The sequence below is a fragment of the Prunus mume genome, linkage group LG2, assembly GCF_029339155.1.
Source record: "Prunus mume cultivar Tortuosa linkage group LG2, ASM2933915v1, whole genome shotgun sequence".
NCBI classification, from domain to species: domain Eukaryota; kingdom Viridiplantae; phylum Streptophyta; class Magnoliopsida; order Rosales; family Rosaceae; genus Prunus; species Prunus mume.
Genome location: NC_142699.1, coordinates 9,160,306 through 9,181,054, shown reverse-complemented (window position 1 = coordinate 9,181,054; position 20,749 = coordinate 9,160,306). Strand labels below are relative to the sequence as shown.

The 20,749-nt window shown below is 35.5% G+C and overlaps 2 protein-coding genes across 2 annotated transcripts; one reads left to right on the top strand and one right to left on the bottom strand.

The window, feature by feature from the left end:
* The first annotated feature begins 341 nt into the window (after nucleotides 1-341).
* LOC103320029 (gibberellin 3-beta-dioxygenase 1-like) lies at nucleotides 342-1,886 on the top strand. The gene is made up of 2 exons (XM_008221641.3): nucleotides 342-919; nucleotides 1,260-1,886. Exons 1-2 carry the CDS (start codon nucleotides 441-443, stop codon nucleotides 1,813-1,815), a joined length of 1,035 nt encoding a protein of 344 aa, XP_008219863.1. The 5' UTR covers nucleotides 342-440; the 3' UTR covers nucleotides 1,816-1,886.
* Nucleotides 1,887-18,064: 16,178 nt separating this feature from the next.
* LOC107880260 (UPF0481 protein At3g47200-like) lies at nucleotides 18,065-20,415 on the bottom strand. Its single transcript, XM_016791485.2, has 2 exons — nucleotides 20,258-20,415; nucleotides 18,065-19,576 (listed from the first exon to the last, which is right to left on the bottom strand). The coding sequence occupies exon 2, from the start codon at nucleotides 19,532-19,534 to the stop codon at nucleotides 18,110-18,112; it is 1,425 nt and encodes a 474-aa protein (XP_016646971.2). The 5' UTR covers nucleotides 19,535-19,576; nucleotides 20,258-20,415; the 3' UTR covers nucleotides 18,065-18,109.
* Between the last annotated feature and the right edge of the window lie 334 nt (nucleotides 20,416-20,749).

Genomic DNA, 20,749 nt, shown 5'->3' with positions numbered 1-20,749 from the left:
TATTCCTAAGATGTACATTTCCGATTAGTATTTTAATAAAACATTTAACCGTTAAAAAAATTGAAAACAAAGAATTCTACGTATATGTATGAACTCTTATATGTATTATGTAAATACATATACGTAGACATGTGTGCATATATATGGAAAATACTTACCTTCTTTCGTGATACTTTCTTGTCAATCACAGTTTGAGTGTGGATATATTTTTCTTTTTTTTTTTTGATGAATTATTTTTGCATGTGAGTCAAACTAAGAAGTAGGAAATATTCATATAATATTAGATTCTATATATAGGGTCGTAACCCCAAAAATATCTCTTAGTGATCTCCATGTCTATATATACATTCCTATCAACACAGGCAAACAACCAATCTCATTGAGCTTTGATCTTTTCTCACTCTTACGCTGTTGTTGTTTCTCTCCTAAGACAGTTGCTAATGGGTGCTCTCGCAGAAGCCTATAAACACAGCCTCCTCGACAAGCAACTTATCCCCCTTGACTATGGCTCTGTCCGAACATTGCCCGAGTCCCATATATGGCTTGATCAGTCCGACGAGTCTCCATATGTGGCCCACTCCACCGGCCCGATATCGCCGCCGGTTATCAACCTCATGGATCCGGATGCTCCGAGGCTCATAATCCAGGCATGTGAGACATGGGGTGTCTTTCAACTGACAGGCCATGGCATTCCCACTAAACTTATGGAGGATGTGGAGTCTGAGGCTGAGAAATTGTTTGGTCTACCAGTTGACCAAAAATTGAAGGCCTTACGATCTCCAGGTGGGGGCGCAGGATACGGTCTCCCTCATATATCGCCATTTTTTAACAAGCATATGTGGCATGAAGGGTTTACTATCATGGGGTCTCCGATCTATCATACGAGGCAACTTTGGCCTCAGGCCTATCAAGGGTTTTGGTAAGTCCTCCATGCATTTCCATGACGTACAAAATGAAATTTTTTTCCGATTAAAGTTTCCATATATATATGTTATGCTTTTCGTTTCGGATTTGTTAGGGTAAAAGTTAACTTTTCGGCCTCGTTTGAAATTTGTAGTAATGTTTGTCTTGATGACTATTTGGTGAACTTATTAAATTGAATAACAATACAATAAAGTATCTTACAAGTCTCGTATCTTAGAGAGATGAGACTTATAAAAACCGACTTGTACTTAATTCCAATTCAGTTCAAGTTGAGTCACCAAATGAAGCCTTTAAGCCTTGAAGTTTAAGGTTATGTATGTTTTCATTTTTTGTAGTGAGACAATGGTTGATTATCAGAACCAATTGAAGGCGTTAACCGAGCAGCTAATTCGCATTATCTTCAAATCCTTGAACATTAATTCTGAAGAAGTAGATTGGCTTAAGGACTCTCAAGGATCAAGTACTGCTTTGCAGTTAAACTCTTACCCCGCATGCCCCGACCCAACTCGAGCCATGGGCCTAGCGCCCCACACAGACACATCCCTAATAACCATTCTCCAATCCAAAACCAGTGGCCTCCAAGTCTTCAAAGAGGGAGCCGGATGGACCCTCGTGCAATCCATACCCGGTGCCGTCATAGTTAACGTTGGTGACTTTCTCCACATCCTCTCCAACGGGGTGTTTACAACTGTCCGTCATCGTGTGGTGGTCACCCATATCCAACGGTTCTCCGCAGCCCATTTCTATGCTCCTCCAGGTGATGTTATAGTCTCTCCAGTGATGTCCAAGGATTTTGGTGAAGTGCCAAGGTACCGTTCTGTATCAGTGAAAGGGTATGTCGAGACCAAGGGCAAGCATTTTGAAAAGGCGCTTTCTTTAATTAAAAAATAAATGGAATTTTTACTTATTTATTTTATGGTGAATCTAGGACAAAATAGTTAGGTCAATTTTTTTTTTTTTTATCAACCCTCCTTTGGCCTATCAGAAATAATATATGTAAAAGGACCGCCTCGTTGCCGTGATCAACTAACCTAATTCAATTTTACAAGTTTGAATTTTACTATGAAGAATTATTAAATAATATCGTTAGCAAAGATATCGTGCATGCATTTCTTTCTTTTAACTTCTAAAAGGTATTTTTGATTGGACCGTATGCAATAAAAGTATAAAGAAGAAGAGAGATGTTATTTTGGTTTTATCACCATTTAGTGTATTGATAAACTAATTTTATTAGTGTCTTGCTTGGCAAAGGTCCAAAGGACAAGTCGGCTACCTTTGGCCATCAGGCTGTGAATGATTACAGTCTATACACATGACGGGTCAATCAATAACGTATCAAAAAAATTAAAAAAAATGCTTCGACGGGCCAATCATATGATGACACATTATTATTACCTCCTTGTTTATCCTACAATTGTGCAGGTCTGATTTGTTGTTTTTATTTTATTTATTGTTGTGTAGGTCGAGTATAATAAGATAAGATATGTGCAAATTTTCTTGTTGGGTCAGAAGTTGCGTACTTACTTGCAACTATAATCGCATCAAGTCTTGTCCACATAATATGTCCAAGGAAAGGCCTCATTGAATAAGCAGAAATCAATCTCGTTTTAATTACTATGTCAATTGGATATGCAGAGGAATGAACATCAAACTCATCGTCTTAATCCTCGTGTTTAGTGATACTCGGTTAGAAAGTCTTGAGTTCAAATTTCATGTATGACTGGTAGTTGAATAAAAAAACATGCATTTAACATGCAAAGTAGTCGGTAGTATCCAATTTGCCAATGTCCACTTATAATTGTCTTCTTCAAAAAGTTCATTGCCGTCCACCACGGGGATCCAAAGGAGGGTACAATGATAGACGACTTGAGAAATTAACTGTCCACTTGGCTATGTTTGTATCATGTTTTCTCTGGGTTTATTTAATGAGATTAGACTTCGACCAAAAAAGAACTGTCCACTTGGCTGCCATGACTGTATGAGCACATATGCGACCACAGCAACAACAAAACTGACCTGCTAGATGCTGTACGGTTTATGTTTTATTTTCTGTGACTGTGACGAACGTTTTAATGAATCAAAGGCACAATTAAGGCACGACACAAATAATTAATTACAATTACAATGCTGACTGTGTCCTAATCAGAGAGGAGCTGGCAGTGGCCAAGAGTAGATCGATAGAAACAAAAATGTCATTGTTTGCTTTATTGTATTTTTTTATTTTATTTTTGGGGGTCAAAAGTTTGCTTCATTGTCCTTACGTGAAAAAGAGATGGGAACAACTTTATGTTGCATCAAAGCCTGACTTGAAGGAACAAGATCTTCCAGAGAATTAAGACATCGCTCACATCATCTCGTATGGAAAAATGAGTTGAAGTTCTCAATCAAGCTGATTAAGCTGATCTTTCTATTCACATACCACGCCTTCATTTCAATTGAATGAGTAAGCAATAGTGGGATGAGCGATGGCATGAAGTTGGCTGAAGAACTTAACTTAGTTTGGATTTATAAGGAGCTGGGCTATATTTTCTTATTGTCAATTGATTTTGGAGTGGAACCTTAAATTTCTTCATGGTATCAAAGTAAGGCTGCACATGTTGGATCCAACGGCCACACGTGCTCCCGCGTCACATATTATGTGTTGTCCACATGTTAGGTTTGAAAGTTCGACACACGTGCGGAAGCATATTAAGAGTATTTGTCCCATATTGAAAAGTTAAAGGACCTAATAACTTGGATTTATAAGGAGTTGGGCTACATCTCCACATTGCCAATTCGTTCTGGGGTGAAACCTCAGCTTCCTTCAAACTTCATATGTTGCTTAGATGTTCTAAGCGGCACTTCATTTATTTTTTTAATATAAGCGATATTGGAGAAGGGAGAACTCAGACCTTGAAGCACCTTATTCTTTGTACATCCCTCCTGCATATTTAAACATCTAATTCAGTAAATTCTAGGTACTGCAGGAAATGGACCACCCAGAAAGGGATGGAAAAACAGTTGATCATTTTCTAACATTAGACATTCTCTTAAAGTAGCAGCACTTCCTAAATAATTAATCATTAATACCAGAACGGAAGTTTTAACCGAGGACTTCGGTGTCGCAAAATATTAATTAAAGTTATTTCTCTACTCATAATTTGCCGCTTGACTTGAGCTTCACATTTGGTATGAATAAAATTTTTGTTGTTGTTGTTGTAAATTTTGGACTTGGACCGATTTGGCCACTTGCAAAGCTCCAAAGGATGGGCAACAGACACGACCTCCTCTACCTTCATCAACACATCAATGGGCCACCCACCACTACACTTCATGACTGTTTGTTTCATGGAATTTAAGAATTAACGTAAATGTCAATCATCTTCCTCCTCAAGGGCCAAGAGGCAGGCGGTCCGACAGCTTTCCAGTCGGTAATGTTTTTGTATTTGAGAAAAAGTGATAATAATTATTGATGAAACAAAATAAAATACAAAGAAGCTGTAGTGCCGAATATGAATACAATATCTTAAGTAACCAAATACAACAGTATGTTGATTTGATCTTGAGAGAACTATACCTAAACCAAAAAACACTTAAATCCCCTATCTAGAAGCCAAAATTGTGAAAGTAAAAAGTGTCACATTGGAAAGTTGAGAAACCTAATAAGGGCTTATCTTGGGCTACTCCCTTCATTGCCTATTGATTTTGGGGTGGAAGCTCAACTTCATTCATGGTATTAGAGCGAGTTAGCCCACTTGTGAAAGCCCAACAGCTACACGTGTTCCATGTCACCTAATATGTGTTGTCCATATGTTAGGCTTGAAAATTCGCCATACGTGCGAAAGAGTGTGAGAATGTGAAAGTAAAAAGTCCCACATTAAAAAGTTGAGAAACCTAACTTCAAGTCTCAATTGGTTTTGGCATGGAAACGGTAAATCCGTATAGAAAGTCAACAATTAAAATACAAAACACATCAAACTCCTAAAGAGTTCACGAGAATTATTATTAAGCTAAAACAAACAAGGAAACATGATCACCGCTCCACATCATCTCCGTCAATCTAAGAGACTTATAATGCCATATCAACTAAATCCTTAGCACCCCAACCACCTATTCGTTCCGTCAATCTAAGAGACTTATAATGCCATATCAACTAAATCCTTAGCACCCCAACCACCTATTCGTTCGTGCTTTTTAAATGTTTGTTCTTTCAAAATACAATAATCCTAATAGAACGCATGGAAGATACTCTGCAGGTGGAAAAGCAATTACAGAGGAAGAGCCAAGTATCCTTATTTCCGAACAGCCAATTAGACCATCTCCAACCCAATGGGTGAAAACTCAAATTTTGAGTTTTGAGTCCAAAATTCATTTCCAACCCATGTATTTTAAGGGGTGGAAATTTGAGATGGGTGGAATTTTGGGCGGAATTCCAGTCTGGGTTTTGCCTGGATTGGAAATTTTTTGTGGACCCCAACTCATGCTGCACAGCCCATATGAAGAGGGAAAATGGAGTGGGCCCTGCGCGGAAGAAAGTTGCGGCTCTCCCTTTGCTTTTGCATGACAAGTGGCAGCTCACCATTTATAGTTATTGTTTCTTTCATGTTTTTATTTATTAAACTTGCAACTTAAAGTTGCTCTGTTTGGAGTAAAAAAAAATTTATGTTTTGAATTTTGGATTTTTTTAGGTTAACATGTTTAGAAAATTAAATCACGAATGTTGAAATAAAAATAATATCAAGAAAAATTAATGGCAAAAAAAAATTGAAGGCTAACTATTTTTAAACAATTTAGATATAGTAGTAGACTCAAATTATGAGTCTACAAGGTTGGAGGAAAAAACAATTTGAGTCCTAAAAATACATGAATAGTTGTATTTTAAAGGGTGAAAATTTGAGTTTAGCCTCAACATGGTTGGAGATGGTCTTAAGATAGGTGGTTCAATTTCAAAAGCTGCAATGGTTTGTAATTTGTACAGACACCACTTTTTTTTTTTTTTGGACGAAGTTCAGACGCCACGTTCGTTAGCAAAGACTTGCATCATTTCCAACCCTTTTTCTCCACCGACAGCAACCTTCTGCATTTGAATCCACAGACTTTTACCTCTTTTTTTGGTACAGAAAGGGAAAAGCCCAGAAAAAGAGAACTACACAGATTCTAGACGAGACTTACCTTTTTCCCCAAGTAACCGCGAGTTTTTTAAAAAAAATTACGCATTTGTTCCTGTTTTTCATGTTTGGGTTTTAAATAGTATCGGTTGTTTTCAATGCTATCTTTTATACACTCTTATGTTACTTATTTTTTTAAATAAAGCATCTACTCCAAGAAGAAATTTTTTTTTACTTCCAATCAAATGTTCTCCGCTTGGATTTTTGTATCAGATCAGAATAGGGTACAAAATTATTTAAAAATGTTACGATTTATTTGAAGCCCATGCTTATCGTTTCTTGAGTTTGAATTTTCTATTAATATTTTTCTGTTGATATTAACTGAAACTAAATATTAAACATTAAATCTTCATTTTATAAAAAATTTAGCCGGATATGGGCACAACTTACAAGTCCTCACCTAATTAAGCACAACGTGTTAGTTAGCCTCAAATACTGAAACGTCCAAAAACCCTGAAAATGTCTGTACTTAACAAAAATATTAGAAAACCAGAATCTAATATAATGACAGTATAATAGTAAAAAACTAATCTGCTAAATTCTCTCTCTCTCTCTCTCTCTCTCTCTCTCTCCACTATACCACATTCCTCTTTTTTTCTTCTTCTATTTTTTTAATAATTACATTTTATTTATAATCTTTTAATTTTTGAGTTTCTTTTTATCATTTTATATATCCCTATATTCAACTAATTAAAAAATAAGAAAAACAAAGAGGCCTAGTAACACACGCGTGCCAAGAGGCTAGTTAGTTATAATTCTACTACATTGATATAAAACATGCATATATCAAAGCCACTGTTTTAACTTATTCTAGATATTGTGAAATGAAAATGAGAAAGAAACTAAAGGTCTGTTTGGTATTTTACTTGGATCCAATTTTATAAACTCAAAAACAAATTTTAAGTCCAAAGCTACAAGACCAGTTTGATAGACCTATTTTTAAAAAACTCAAAAACACCCCTTATTTTAATTTTTTGTTTGTGGTAACGATGTTTATTAAAAAAGAAGCACTATAAAAGTACACAAAGGATGGGGTGAAACCATCCTAAACCCAACATGAGAGCCATGAACAATAGCGTAATCTTAAAAAAACTCGCGGCCTGAAACAATCACATGATAACAAAGAAAAGAAAAAAAAGAAAGAAAAAGAAAAGGAAGTCGGAACTCCCCTACAAGTTGCACCTCCAAAGACGTTGTCAACAACAGAACAAAGGGAAAACGAGAACAAGGAAAAACTGCAATAGTTGAGAAAGCAGAGGATTCAACCATCAGAAGCATCAAATAGCAACACATCAAGAAGCCAAGGAGGACCTTCCTCGATCCAAACCTGGAATTCTGAAAAACAAAATATAAAAAAAATCAATGCTTTCTTGGCTAGACAATGTGCTACTTGATTACTAGTGCAAGATGCATGTTGACAAATGAAATATGGGAAGAGCTAAAGATATGCTTTTGCTTCCTCTATGAGTGCACCATCTGCATGCAAAAATTCTTCAGTAGAATTCAAACTTCGAATCACCTCTTGAGCATCCATAGCCCATCTAAGAAGCCACTTGCAAACCCAAACATGCGGCCATGAACTCTGTTGCCTTAGGGCTGAAATGACCCGGAATTCCTTTGTGAGCTGCCACCATAAGGTCCCTATTATGATTACGAACCACCATACGTAATCCCCGGCGACCCTATTGTGATTAACTGCACTATCTACATTTAACTTCACAAATGAAACTGAAGGCTTCTGCCACCTGCTGGACATCGCAACATTGTGTTGTTGATGTCGATTCTACTGAGTTACTTGCGCATATTCAGTGACAATATCACAAGTACGGGCAACCAGAGCTGACGCAACCACACATATTTATTTTCTGCCTGTTGTTTCGATTCAACTGAGCCAAAATTGATTCAGCTGCATCGTCAACTTGTGATACTCATAAGTGCACAAGCTGTTCCGTAGTATAGCATATGTAAGTGCGAGGTTTAACCCACGAGGATGGATAATAGATTGATTCAATTCGATTCCCTGTACAAAATAAAAATCAGGAAAGAAAAGAACATAAAACAAGAAAGGAAGAAAAGAAACTAACTCAAGCAAATAAGTTACCAAGTTCAATTCAGATTTTCAAATTGATTCTAGTTAAAGTATGATTAAGCCATGGTGTCTGGTCCAAACTTTGTATTCATAATTTCCTAATTAGGTCCTTGTTATTGAACCTAAATTAAGCATTAGAAATACATTAAGCATAAAAGAATGTTTTAAACAACCAAACATGTATCTAACCCCTATTGTCAAATGTCTATACATACTCTTCCTATTCATAGTTCAATTCGAATTAAGGCATATGATGTTTACTCTTAATTCCAACTAAGATAGCTAACATACAAGTTTTAATGGTGATCAATCATTCAAATAAGCATATTAACTTATAAGCATAATGAATAAGAACAAGAACCATAATTGAAACTTGGAAACTAATCAAACTTGAAAACTTCAAATAAGAAATTACATGATAATGAAAAATAAAGTATAACTAAGAAAACATAAATGGAAATTTAGCAAAAGGGTTTTGTTACAACAGTTGAGAACTAAAAAGAAAACACTTAGAGAATTTGAGGGAGAGAAGGGAGAGAAACTCTAGAGAGATGTTTGAGAGCTCCCCCTCTTGGGGTGTATTTGTAAGCTTAGAGAATCTCACTATTTACAGGTCTAAGGGAAGTAAAAATCTGATTTGAGTATTGCCACTACCTACAACACCCACTTCACCAACTTTACACAACTTCCCCACAAAAAAACAATTAGCTCATGCATATGTCATGCATGACAATGCACTGCAGTCTGCTTGTAGGTCGATTTTGGGCTCGTTCCTCTTCTCAATAAATTTTGAAAATATATGAAACTTCAAGATCTTTGTCTTATATTTCCAACTATATGTAGCCCATTGCAAGAACAAATCGAAAAGACATTCAAATATCATTTTTGGCACAGTAACGCAAATTCTTTTGAATTTCATCTTAAGTTGCTAAAACTTTCATAACTTCTTCTCGAAGACTTGGAATCATGAACCGTAAAATGCTCCAAAAACTAGATTCCCACATCTTTCCGATGATGTATAGCTCATTAGCTAGTTCTTCTTGAGCACGTACAGTCCAATCCGTGAATTTGACTAATTTGCAGACACAGTTTTGAGTTAACTTAACTCCAAAATGCATTAAATGAGTCCTAAAGCTTAATACACTGAAACAAACACAAAAGAGATTAAAAGCACAAGTTTAACTCAAAAACATGATGAAATCACAAGCTAGAAGGGTACAAAATTATATACAATTATGCAGTGATCATTGCCCAGCAGTCATTACGACTATTCCAAATATTTCCCTTATTAAAAACTAAAAAAGTGAGGTTTTATAGTTTTTTTTTCTCTCTCATCCCTCTCTCCACATGCGCACGCTCTCTCTTCTCTTTCTCTCTCATATCCTTCTCCCCTCTCTTTCTCTCTCATTCTCTCTCGTCTCTCTCGTCTCTATCGTCTCTATCTCTTCCTCCTCCATTTCCCTCTCTCTCATCCCTCTCTCCTTTTCTTTTGTGAATTTCAATTTGGGAATCTGGAGTTTCTAATTTTTTTAGATTTTAAAAATAGTTTTGAGTTCAATACCAAACAAGTTTTTAGATCTTAAAATCACTATTTGAAAACTCATGTTTTAAAAAAGAATCATAATTTTTTAATTTACTTTTTTGAATAGGATACCAAACAGGACCTAAGTCTTGTTCTTGTTTTTCTGGTAGGGGCTACAGATAGTAGTTATCTCTACCTAATGAAATGCACTCGTTTAGATTTCCTAGTTGTGGACAAGGCACACTCATGCTGTCCACAAAAGCAAAAAGGAAAAGGATGTCTTCCTTCTCATGGGACAACAATAAGGGCTTGTTTGGGAGTGCTTTTGGAGTAGTGAAAAGCGATTCTAAATGGTGAAAGCGCTTCTGTCTTTTAAAAATGGTGTTTGGCAAAAATTGCTAAAGCACTTTGGGTGAGATCCAAAAGCACTTGGAGTGGTTTTGGAAGAAGCAGTTGAGATGTGCTTCTTCTTAAAAACGTTATAAGACAAAAACACAGGAAGCACTTGGCTCCCTTTAATGAAACTTTTAAAATACCAAAAATACCCATATTTGATTTTTTTTTTAAATGCCAAAATACCCTTTCTTTCTTTTTTCTCTCTCTCTTTTTTAGATTTGGATCATCATTGCTTGATCAGCTGCCCGTCTTCCAAATTTCAATATTTATTATCCCTTCCTCTTTTCTCAGACTTCCTCTTCCCTTAAATCCTTGCCCATCATCGGAGATTCAGCTATGAACTCGATTAGCATTGAACTCCTTGTTATAAATGGGAAGAGGTACCAATTAGTTACAAGTGCTGTTGATGTGGTCAGCCTCTCTTACTGTGTTGACATTCACAATCATATGGTTAACGATTTTGTGTAGAAGATAGGACAATTGGGCTGCCTCCAAAAGTGTTTAGAGTTTAGAGTCACAATATCCTTTATCTCCTTAAGTTTATAGCTTCTTATCTATGCCTAAATTGATTTGCTGCAATTAGCAGATTGAGCATGTAAATGTGCAATCAGCAGATTGAGCATGTAATGTGCAATCGTTTGTTTATTGGCTTTTTCAAAATTTTGAAGTTGCATGTACCATTAGAGATCTCGGTTTGATTTTTTTTAAAGTACTTTTAAAAGTGCTTTTACTGTGTCAGCCAAACACTCAACAACATATCAAAAGTGCTTTTATGTAGTGTAAAAATATTTTTAAATGTGACATCCAAACGACAAACTGCTTCTTTGTAGAAGCGCTTATGTCATAAGCGCTTCAGGAAGAAGCACTCCCAAACGAGCCCTAAACTGTTTTATAAAGTTTTTGAAGATGCCACTGTTCGTTACTTATTTTGTACAATTCAAGTATATATTATCCCATAAGACCCCAAGCACTGGTGGACTCAAGAATTTTTTAGCGGAGGTACAATTTTGAAAGGCTAAAAATTCTTTGTGGATTAAACATCTAAGACTTTTTACCTAGATTGACTATAGGTCCTTTCATGCATTCATATCATACATGAAAAATTGTTTTATGTAAAAATATTGACTAAGTATGAAAAATGGTTTTTCTGAATAATCATTTTCTCAAGATAATTTTTGGCGGCTTTTATTCCTTATGCATATCAAATAAGAAAACTTGATTTTATGGGATTTTAATATGAAGTATATATTGATTTAATGAGCTATCATTTTTAACCTAAACCGCTATTTTGTAGACAAAGACATTTACTTAAATACTAAAAATGTGGAAATATTGTCCAAACAGCCGCCCTTGCTCAACTCTACTGTTCATTATTCGGTCCTTCTTCAATCAAAATTTTAATTCTTATATTATTAATCTCTACGCATACTCTTAAAACCAGTTAATATTTTAATTCAACATTTAACCGTTAATACCATGAAAACATAAAATAAGTTAAGTAAATGATATGTTTATATCTTTTGAATTTCATCCTGCAGGAATTCTCATATGTATAGACAAATGAAATGTGAGACCCATATATAACATTTATTTGAAACGAGAAAAAACACATTATACATACATGTCTTAAGATAAACATTATAGAAAAGTTAATATAGATCCAAATTCCTATTGAAAAGTTGAGTTTAATCCTCAAATTTGGTGACTTTGATACAACTCCTTTGACTTTTGTACCACATAGGATTACATTCAATTTTAAATATTTTCTAATGTAATATTTTTATTTTTATTTTTAAAAAATTATTTTTTGTTCTAATGTTGCCCCTTATGCCTTGAATTGGGTAATAATAATTTACATGATAATCTGAAGCCATTTAACATGGTTGAGGAAAATATCACAAACATATCCCAAAAGTCACGTTGTTACAAATAGTCATTCTCCTTTGAACCTAATCTCTGCAGATTCTTTGCTTCTTCAATGCAGAATTGTTGGGGTTTCAAAGTAGGGTTGAATATTACAGATATTATGATAGTTCGATGGTCAGAAGTCCTAAATCTTGCGGAAGAATTTCACAATTTAACACCAGTTGCAGAACCTGTCTTTCCAGGTATTTTTTCTTGTTTGGATTTCTGGTTGTTATTGTCTATTGGTTTCTGTTATTGTATAGGGTGCGATGTGTATCTGATAAATAGGTAAGGTGTGGGGGAAGGATACATGTGGTAAAGGTAGTCGCCATTTTACTTCTACGAGCAATGTTTCTGTGAAACTATATTGTTTGCAGAATCTTCATGGCTAGGAAAGAGTTTGCAGAAACAACGTCTAATTGGCTCCATTTTCATAATCAAGAATGGCAAAAGCAATGGGAAAAGAACCTGTCAAATTTAAATGCAAACGTAATTGCTACAAATATATTACATGAACCATTACTGGACAAATATATTTACTACAAACACATAAACGTTTGGCATGTATACTTGTTCTGCAGGTAATGTTTGTGATACAAACCTGTTGTATAGGTATAGTTGGACATTCTACCTGTCCTATAGACTTAGTTTGGTTCATAATCTTTTTCACTACAACATCAAGTAATCCTGAAAAATAAACCTTACAAGCCTAAGGTACAGTTACATCAACCAATACTAATAAACGGGAAGAAAAAAACACAATCAAATTTTACCTACAAACAACAAACATGAAAAATAAACCTTTCCTTACATACCTTCACTGTAGGTAAGTGCCAAGTCAACTATTTTCCACCCCATATTGAACACTATAGACACATGAACCTAACGAAAAAAATAGATAAGTTGAATACTTCATAGCAAACCTAACGGAAAAAAGAAAAGAAAAGACTGTAACACAAGTAATTCACCCCTAATTGGAATTTGTGAAAATCTTCATTAAGGAAGTAAAAAATCAATAGAGATTGGGATGGAATGACCTTGATTATAGGAGACAAGTAGATTGTTGGGAGGGGTTGGTTTTATTTGCCTTTTCTATTTAATGGCACTAGAAGTAAATATCTTAAAAAGGATGGACAAAGGCATTGCTTACTTGTCCATTGGATTGTTTGGTGGATTGCTATTGAGGAGCCAAAATTGATGTCCTTCATCCGTTGTATCTTAATGAAAATGGACCTATATCTAAGAATCCCTAAACATTTTCAGTTAGTATTTTAATATGATATTTTATCATTGTACACCGGAAACATAGAATAGGTGACAAAAATATATACATACATATTTTGAATTTTATCTTGACAACTAAGAACATGATAGAGGTGCATGAACTCTCATATTTACATACACACATACATACATACAACGAATGTAATTATATATATATAGAGTTTTTCTCTAATGCGGACATCCGCATTGTGTTAAAGTCCGGTCGTGTCCTTCTAGCTTCTTTTCTGTAGGTGGATTTGATTCATTTCATACATGTATAAAGCAAAAACATGGTAAGCACTCCATATATAAATATATAATTAGGGGTTGGGCCTTCCAAAAAGTATCCCAAAAGTGGAAGGTGTGCAGAAGAACAATAAGCAATACCATTGGTTGCTACTGTAAGCTGGCTTCTTTTTCTGTTTAATTATAGAGCCATGTCAGTGATGAATGGGTTCCACTAAGCCAGTATGGTTCCTCAAGCCAAGTGAGTTCCACTAAGAACCAAATTCACTTGCAAAAAGAAGTTGCAAAAGAGACGATTGGACTTTGAAATTGGTACTTAGGTGACGAAGGGTAAATTTAACCACACAAACAAGACACAACAACACAGCAATCTTCACACACTTTAAACCTTGACCAAATACACATATGACTAGTCAACTGCTAGTTATGAACAATCACAAACAAGAGAACACACAGATCATGCCACAATGTACCTGCAACCCTAGAAGATTACTAGTGACAACCTAGGCACTCAGAAGGACCCGTCAATCTAGGCATCCCTTGTGCTAGCAAAAACTATGGTGAAAGTGTGTGAAATCATCATAATCATGAAAACATCAAACAACTGATAAAGATGACTAGTCAACCACCAAGAACACAAATTCAGAAAAATTACAGATATGCAAAACAGATTTTGTTCACCCAGAAACCTACCATTGGGAAAAACTGGAAGTCATCAACCGACCAGGCACTCCACTAAGTAGAAAAAGATTCTTACAAAGGAAACACAACTAAGCTTAAGATGCACCTAGGTCTATTTAGGAATATGAGCAATACCTCCTTTATGCAATCTTCTTCTCCAACTTAGCAAAGCTTGAAACTCAGTTCTTCATGGCAATGACAGCTCCTTCTCCAGCTCGTTCATCCCATGACACTGGCTTGCAAGCTCTAACACAGACCGAAACCAATATTTGAATTCAAAGGAGAATGACCAATTTCTTCAAGAAACCATACTCTTGAAGAAATCAGTATTGAATCTGACCTACATATAAATAAGAGATGATTTGAATAGTTAGATGCAGATTCGGGTTTCAAAAGCAGTTTTTTCAAAAAGAAATCAATTGGAAAAACTCATAGATGAAAATATATGGTTCTCTCTTGAGGAAGAAGAAGAGAAAGAAAGCAAAGCAATCTTTCCAAAACTTCTACGCGAAAGAGACGACTGCCAAATGACCAAAATCGTAGACTTTACAGACCAAAAAATTTCTTAGGTCAGAAACCCACATGGCAGCAGAGAGAGAGAAAGAAGAATAGGACAAAACAGTTTGTTATCCAGCTGGAAATCCTACAGAGTAAGGATGACTAGTCATCTGAGAAACGGATGACTAGTCATCATTTTTATGAAGACTGTTTTATGAAATGATATGCAATGCACAATACCTTTGTCAACTTGCTTGAACCTCCATAGAGCAGAAGTTAGAGAAGAGCACCAAGAAAGGTTTTCCTTAATCTAAACTTGCGCATTATAAATAACAAAACACATCCTATTACAAAGTTGTCAAGGGAAGCCAAAAGAAAATAGTAAAAACCATACATTAACAGACTTTAACATAATGCAGACATCTGCATTAGAGAAGAACTCATATATATATATATATATATATATATAAGATTATAATATATATCTTATCTTTCCATATTATACATATGTATATCCATATAAGATTATAATCTATATATAGGGTCGTACCCTTCCAATGTAGGTTCATAACCCAATAAGATATCTCTCTCTGACCTCCATCTATATATATATATACATTCCAATCGACATAGGCAAATAACCAGTCTCATTGAGTCTTAATATTTTCTCAGTCTTACGTGTTGTTGTTGTTTCTTTCTCCTAAGATAATTGATAATGGGTGCTCTCACAGAATCCTGTAAAGACAGCCTTCTCGAACCCCAACCTATCCCCCTTGACTACGGCTCTGCCCATGCATTGCCCGACTCCCATGTATGGCTTGATCAGTCCTGCGAATCTCCATCTGGGGTCCACTCCACCGGCCCGCCCGTTATCGACAAGCATATGTGGCAGGAAAGGTTTACTATCATGGGGTCTCCGATCATGCTAGGCTACTTTGGCCCAATGACTATCAAGGGTTTTGGTAAGTCCTCCATGTTTTTCCATGCACGTTGACAAAATGAAAAATTATTCCAATTATAGTTTCTTCCATATATGTATATTTCATTTGGGATTTGCCGCGAGGGTAATAATTTACTTTTAAGAAACTTTGGATGTAAATTTAACGGTTCACTCACTTTTACACTCATTTTAAGAAACTTTTTTGGACCATGGGTGACCACAATCTCTTGGACTCATGTGGTCCAAGAGATCGGGACTATTAATGCCTTCACTATTGTTTAGTGAATTTATTAAACTGTACAACAGTTCAATATAGTGTCTTACAAGTTTTATATGGAGGGATGAGACTTTATAAGAATCGGCTTGGACTTATTATTCCAATTTAGTTCAAATTGGCCCTCCAAACAAAATCTTCACAGTTATGTATATGTGTTTCTTTAGAAATGATTGTCTATCTGTATTTTAGTGCAACAAAGTATAAATTACTCAAATGGTCCTCAAATTTTTGCCTGATTTATATTTTTGTCCCTCAACTAAATTATTCGTTCAAATGTTGCACCAACTCTTTATTAATCGGCGCTTTGGTCATACCGTTACATTTTCTGCTAAATTTAGTCATGTGAGCAGCACATGCTACATTTGTAGAGGTAAATAAAACTTTTGACCTATGTATTACCCTTGTATCACCATTGTCTCACCACTTTATCACCACTTTATCGCCGCTTTATCACCTATGTATCATCACCCCTCAACTGCCACCATGTTCGAAAATAACTTTTCTATAACCCCTCAATCGCCATAATTTTCCTACAATTTAGTCCAAAGAAAACAATGACAAAAACTAGTTGTTATCCAAACTAAACGCATAGAGTTTCTGAACTTTATTGAACAAACTAAACCAAGTTTAAAGGGCTAAAACAACGCCGACAAAAGGAAAACTCACCGCCACTAATCTTCATTCATGACATAATATAGAGAGCGCCACCACGTTACTCTAGGGCATCAACTCATCAATGAGCTATGTATCTACCATGACCAGGCCGTAACGCCTCAAAGAGAAGTCTCACAGGATGAGGCACAACCAAAGCCAGTCTGAATATGAGATAAGAAATCTGCCAAAAGAAGAGTAGATCAACATAGGTCCACCAAAAACCGAAGAACACTGAAAATCCAAGAGAAAACCCCTCGGATATGAAGCTTTCTCTCTCTTTTTCTTTATCTCTGTCTTAGTGGCTAGTAAATCCAAAATTTAAAATAAACCGATTGGTTTTCTTCAATTATTTTAAAGCAATAAGTCACAAGTCTTAATTCAGTTTGACATATCACTTTACACCCTAAATTCGAAGATAATTTCGTAATTGGTTTTCTTCAATTACATCCCCGTCCCGGATGCCATTAAAATTCTTGTGGTTTCCTCCAAATTCATACAAAACTCTGTTGGTCCTCAATCCATGCCACTTCTTAGAAAATTCTAAAGCAGTTTTGGTGATAACATGAAAACTGTTATCTGGAAAATGGTTGTAGCTAGATTTAGCTATACTATTATTATTATTATTGTAGCTTCTAATAAAGCAAATTCTCAAACAATAATAGCAGATACTAGAATCCTAGATAGTACTAGATGTTATCCTCCTTTCTAGATTTCTCATGCCTCCAGTCAAAACACACAACAAAGACAAACCAAAGTTCCATTGAAAGTAAAAACACAATTACACACAATTCTCATACCCAATTTCGAACTACGTCCCATATGAAAGATAAGAAACTAAAATCTTCAAGAAAATATTGGAAATGTGCTACAAACATAGCAATGAAGATGGAAGCATTATCTCAGACGAATGATTATGAAGTGGAAAAAAAAAAACAAAAACGAAAAAGGAATTGAGTTAAATTTGCACCTGCTGTGTTTCAAAGGACCAAGTTGGTTTTCCCTTTGGTCTCACAAGAGAAGCTCAATGCAGCTTACTTCGCTCCTCTGGCAGATGAAAATATAATTTTCTCCTAATAATGATGCCAAGCAAGTTCCATATCCCAAAGAGAGAAAACCACAAGTTTACCGATTTTTCAAGCAAGTTTGATGCCATTTCCCCTGTTTTCAAGTTATGTATACACGAGAAAGTTCGTCCAGTGTCCTATATTCATCTCACTTTCTCAACCCTATATTTGTAACTGTCTATAGCCATGTACTGAGATTTATTAGGGAAATATTGTAGAAACTGATTATTTTGAAATATTAAATGTGAAAAACTGAACAAAAATTTGATGGGTTACATATTTCAACTCATTTCAGCAGCTTAGATTTTGAAGACCTCGGAAGAGGCTATGCAATGAGCCTAGCTAGTGCACTGTTGATCACTTCAGTGTCTACCGATCTGTAATTTTTCCAGATTGGTTATATTTTCCTTTACATAATCTTATATTATTCCCAGCTGTAAGTGTTTTACACACTTGCATTTAGAAAAATAATAATAATAGTACAGCTCTTATTAGCAACAGGGTTACAAACTTCTTCTACAACACCACATCCACTCTTTTACATACTTGAAAACAAAATAAAACACGAAAAACAAAAAACAAGATAGGAAGAAAATGGCTACGGAGAGACTTACTGCTAATACTTGATCAATAACAGAGATAATAGAGCACACTGTTTGTATGACAGTGAGTATCAGAAGAATAATAGCTGCAAAGAGAGAAATAGCTGCCCAAGGTGTGTTGAAATACTTTTGTCTCAAATTTGCCTTCCATCTGTTCGTGGTCTTCTCGCAGTACTTGTTTAGACTGTCAGCAAGAGTACCAAAATAGTAGTTTCTGTGGTTCGGAGCAACCTTACTGCAAAGCTTGTTAATCATAATGGAAACCTTATTGTTGTCACCTAGCGTGTTTACAACAATTTTATTCTCAACAAGCAACTCTACATCCTTTGGGGTGTTTACAAATTTATCCAGGATGAAAACATAATCGCTTATGTATTTATCCACGCAATGGCATTGTTCAAAGGCAATGAGATTTCTAAGTGTAACCTCTGTGTAATCATGTATTTCAATTTTTGGAATTTCCAAGGTACCGGTGTTTTTTTTGAACTGTATATTGAATAAGTTCTCTCTTGATACCGCGTGAAACTTAACTCCGGCCTGGTGTAGTTTTGTCATGCTGGGTGTACTTTGGAGCCCTACATTTTCTTCTGGGGTCGAATCTGGCAGATGTAAAGTTCTAATAAAATCAACAAAATGTAAAGGTTTTTTAGAATCACGAGACATAAAAGACTTATGGAAGGCTGGTGAGCTCTCCAAGTTTTCTAAACGCAGTGCCTGTTGGAAGAACCTGTAAGAGAGTTCAATTATTGAAGGCTCCCCAGTCTGAGCACCTGTGAGATTGTAAAGATACTCGAGAATGGAAAATGGCAGCTGATTTTCGAGCATAAGCATGTCAGGCAATATATTTTGTAGCACCCATGGTTTTTTAAATATCCAAGCATTATCATCCTGCAATTTTTCTTCCTGCAATTTTTCTTCGGATTTATTCCTCAACAATAGCTCAATGACAAAGGCAGCATCAACTAGAATGATATTCACAAAAGCATCAATGTCAAACTTCTTAGTGTCTTCATAATAATGACGGAGTTCATCTTCTCTCTCCTTTATTTTCTTGAAATAATCCCTCAATTCTACTTTAGTCCGATCAAGAAAACATTTTAGGTACCTGAGTTTGTGATCTTCCACGGCTTCTAAGTTTTTGCTGCCATGGTGAAGTGGGCCTATTGAGACTACTTGTGGTGTGTAGGCCTTTATTTTTTGCTTCCGTAGTCGCGCAGGCACCCTGTAGATACAACAGGCAGGGGACAGGGCACGCAAGTTTGTCAACTGATTTTCTATGTCATAAAGAGCTTCATTGCTGCTTTCTCCCACTTTCTTCTTCCCCATTATGTGTTGTTCTGATTGTAAGTGACGAGGATGGTGATGATTCTAGACACCATAATCAACAAATGTTTCAATCATAATTGACATTTCAAGATGCTATGACAAAAAATTAGAAAACATTCATCACAAAATGCGAACTCATACAATAGATAGGTTGAGAAGATCCACACATTGCAAGCATACAATCCAATTGCACAGGGATTAGTGGGATTAGTCCCTATCCTCCTATAATAGGTCATTCTCTCTCTCTCTCTCTCTCTCTCTCTCAAAAAGATATTCATATCGATAACATCTTATTGCAAGGGACTTGTACATCAAGTGGTGAAGAACAGAAATTCATGTTCTTCCAATAAAAATGTACAAATTTCAAAAATGTTTGTTTGTTTTATTTTGGGGGGAAAAAATCTGAGCATATATATGCATATTATATGTAGACCTAAGGTGAAAACAGACCAGATTTTTTACTCCATTTTTCATGAGGTTTAAGTACGTGATGTAAATATTTATCTCAAGAATTTATATCCTCCCTTTTAGATCTCATGCTTCCAGTCAAAACATACAGAAACAAACGAAATTCCATTCAAAGAAAATAATAAAGTTACAACATTTTAACCTGACCTTTGCTCATTTCAAAATGTCCAACTACCATTGAAAACATAAGAAACTAAAATCTTCAAGAAAATGCTATCAATTAAAAAAAACAAAAAAAAGGAAGGGAATTCGCACCTGCTATGCACAAAAGAGCAAGTCGGTTACCAGAAAAGCTCAACGACTTTTTTCTTCTTCTTTTTGTTGTGGAAAAGAAAAGCTCGATGATGGGCTATATATAGGACGAAGCTCAATGCTTGAATAAATATATTCTATCTACTCTCTTCCTCGCTATAAACACAAATGGGGCAGCCCAGCACATGTACTTGGGTTGACAAGAATAAGACAAACAGAGACACAGACCTAACATTCATACTTTTTTTTTTCTTTTTGGTTCTTTAGATCCAGTTGCACATTCCAAAGAAAGAAAACCTCAGGCATGCAATGCAAGCTCTTTTCCCTTGTTTTCCTCTGTTTTTCTCCTATTATAGAAGTGATTAAAACACACCTCTAAGCTTGTTTTGCATTTGGTAGCCGACTGTGTAAAAGCTCAATGCAGATAGTTTGAGGTAGAATTTTCTCCTATTTTACTGGCACAATGATGAGCTATATGTAACAGCAAATGGACTG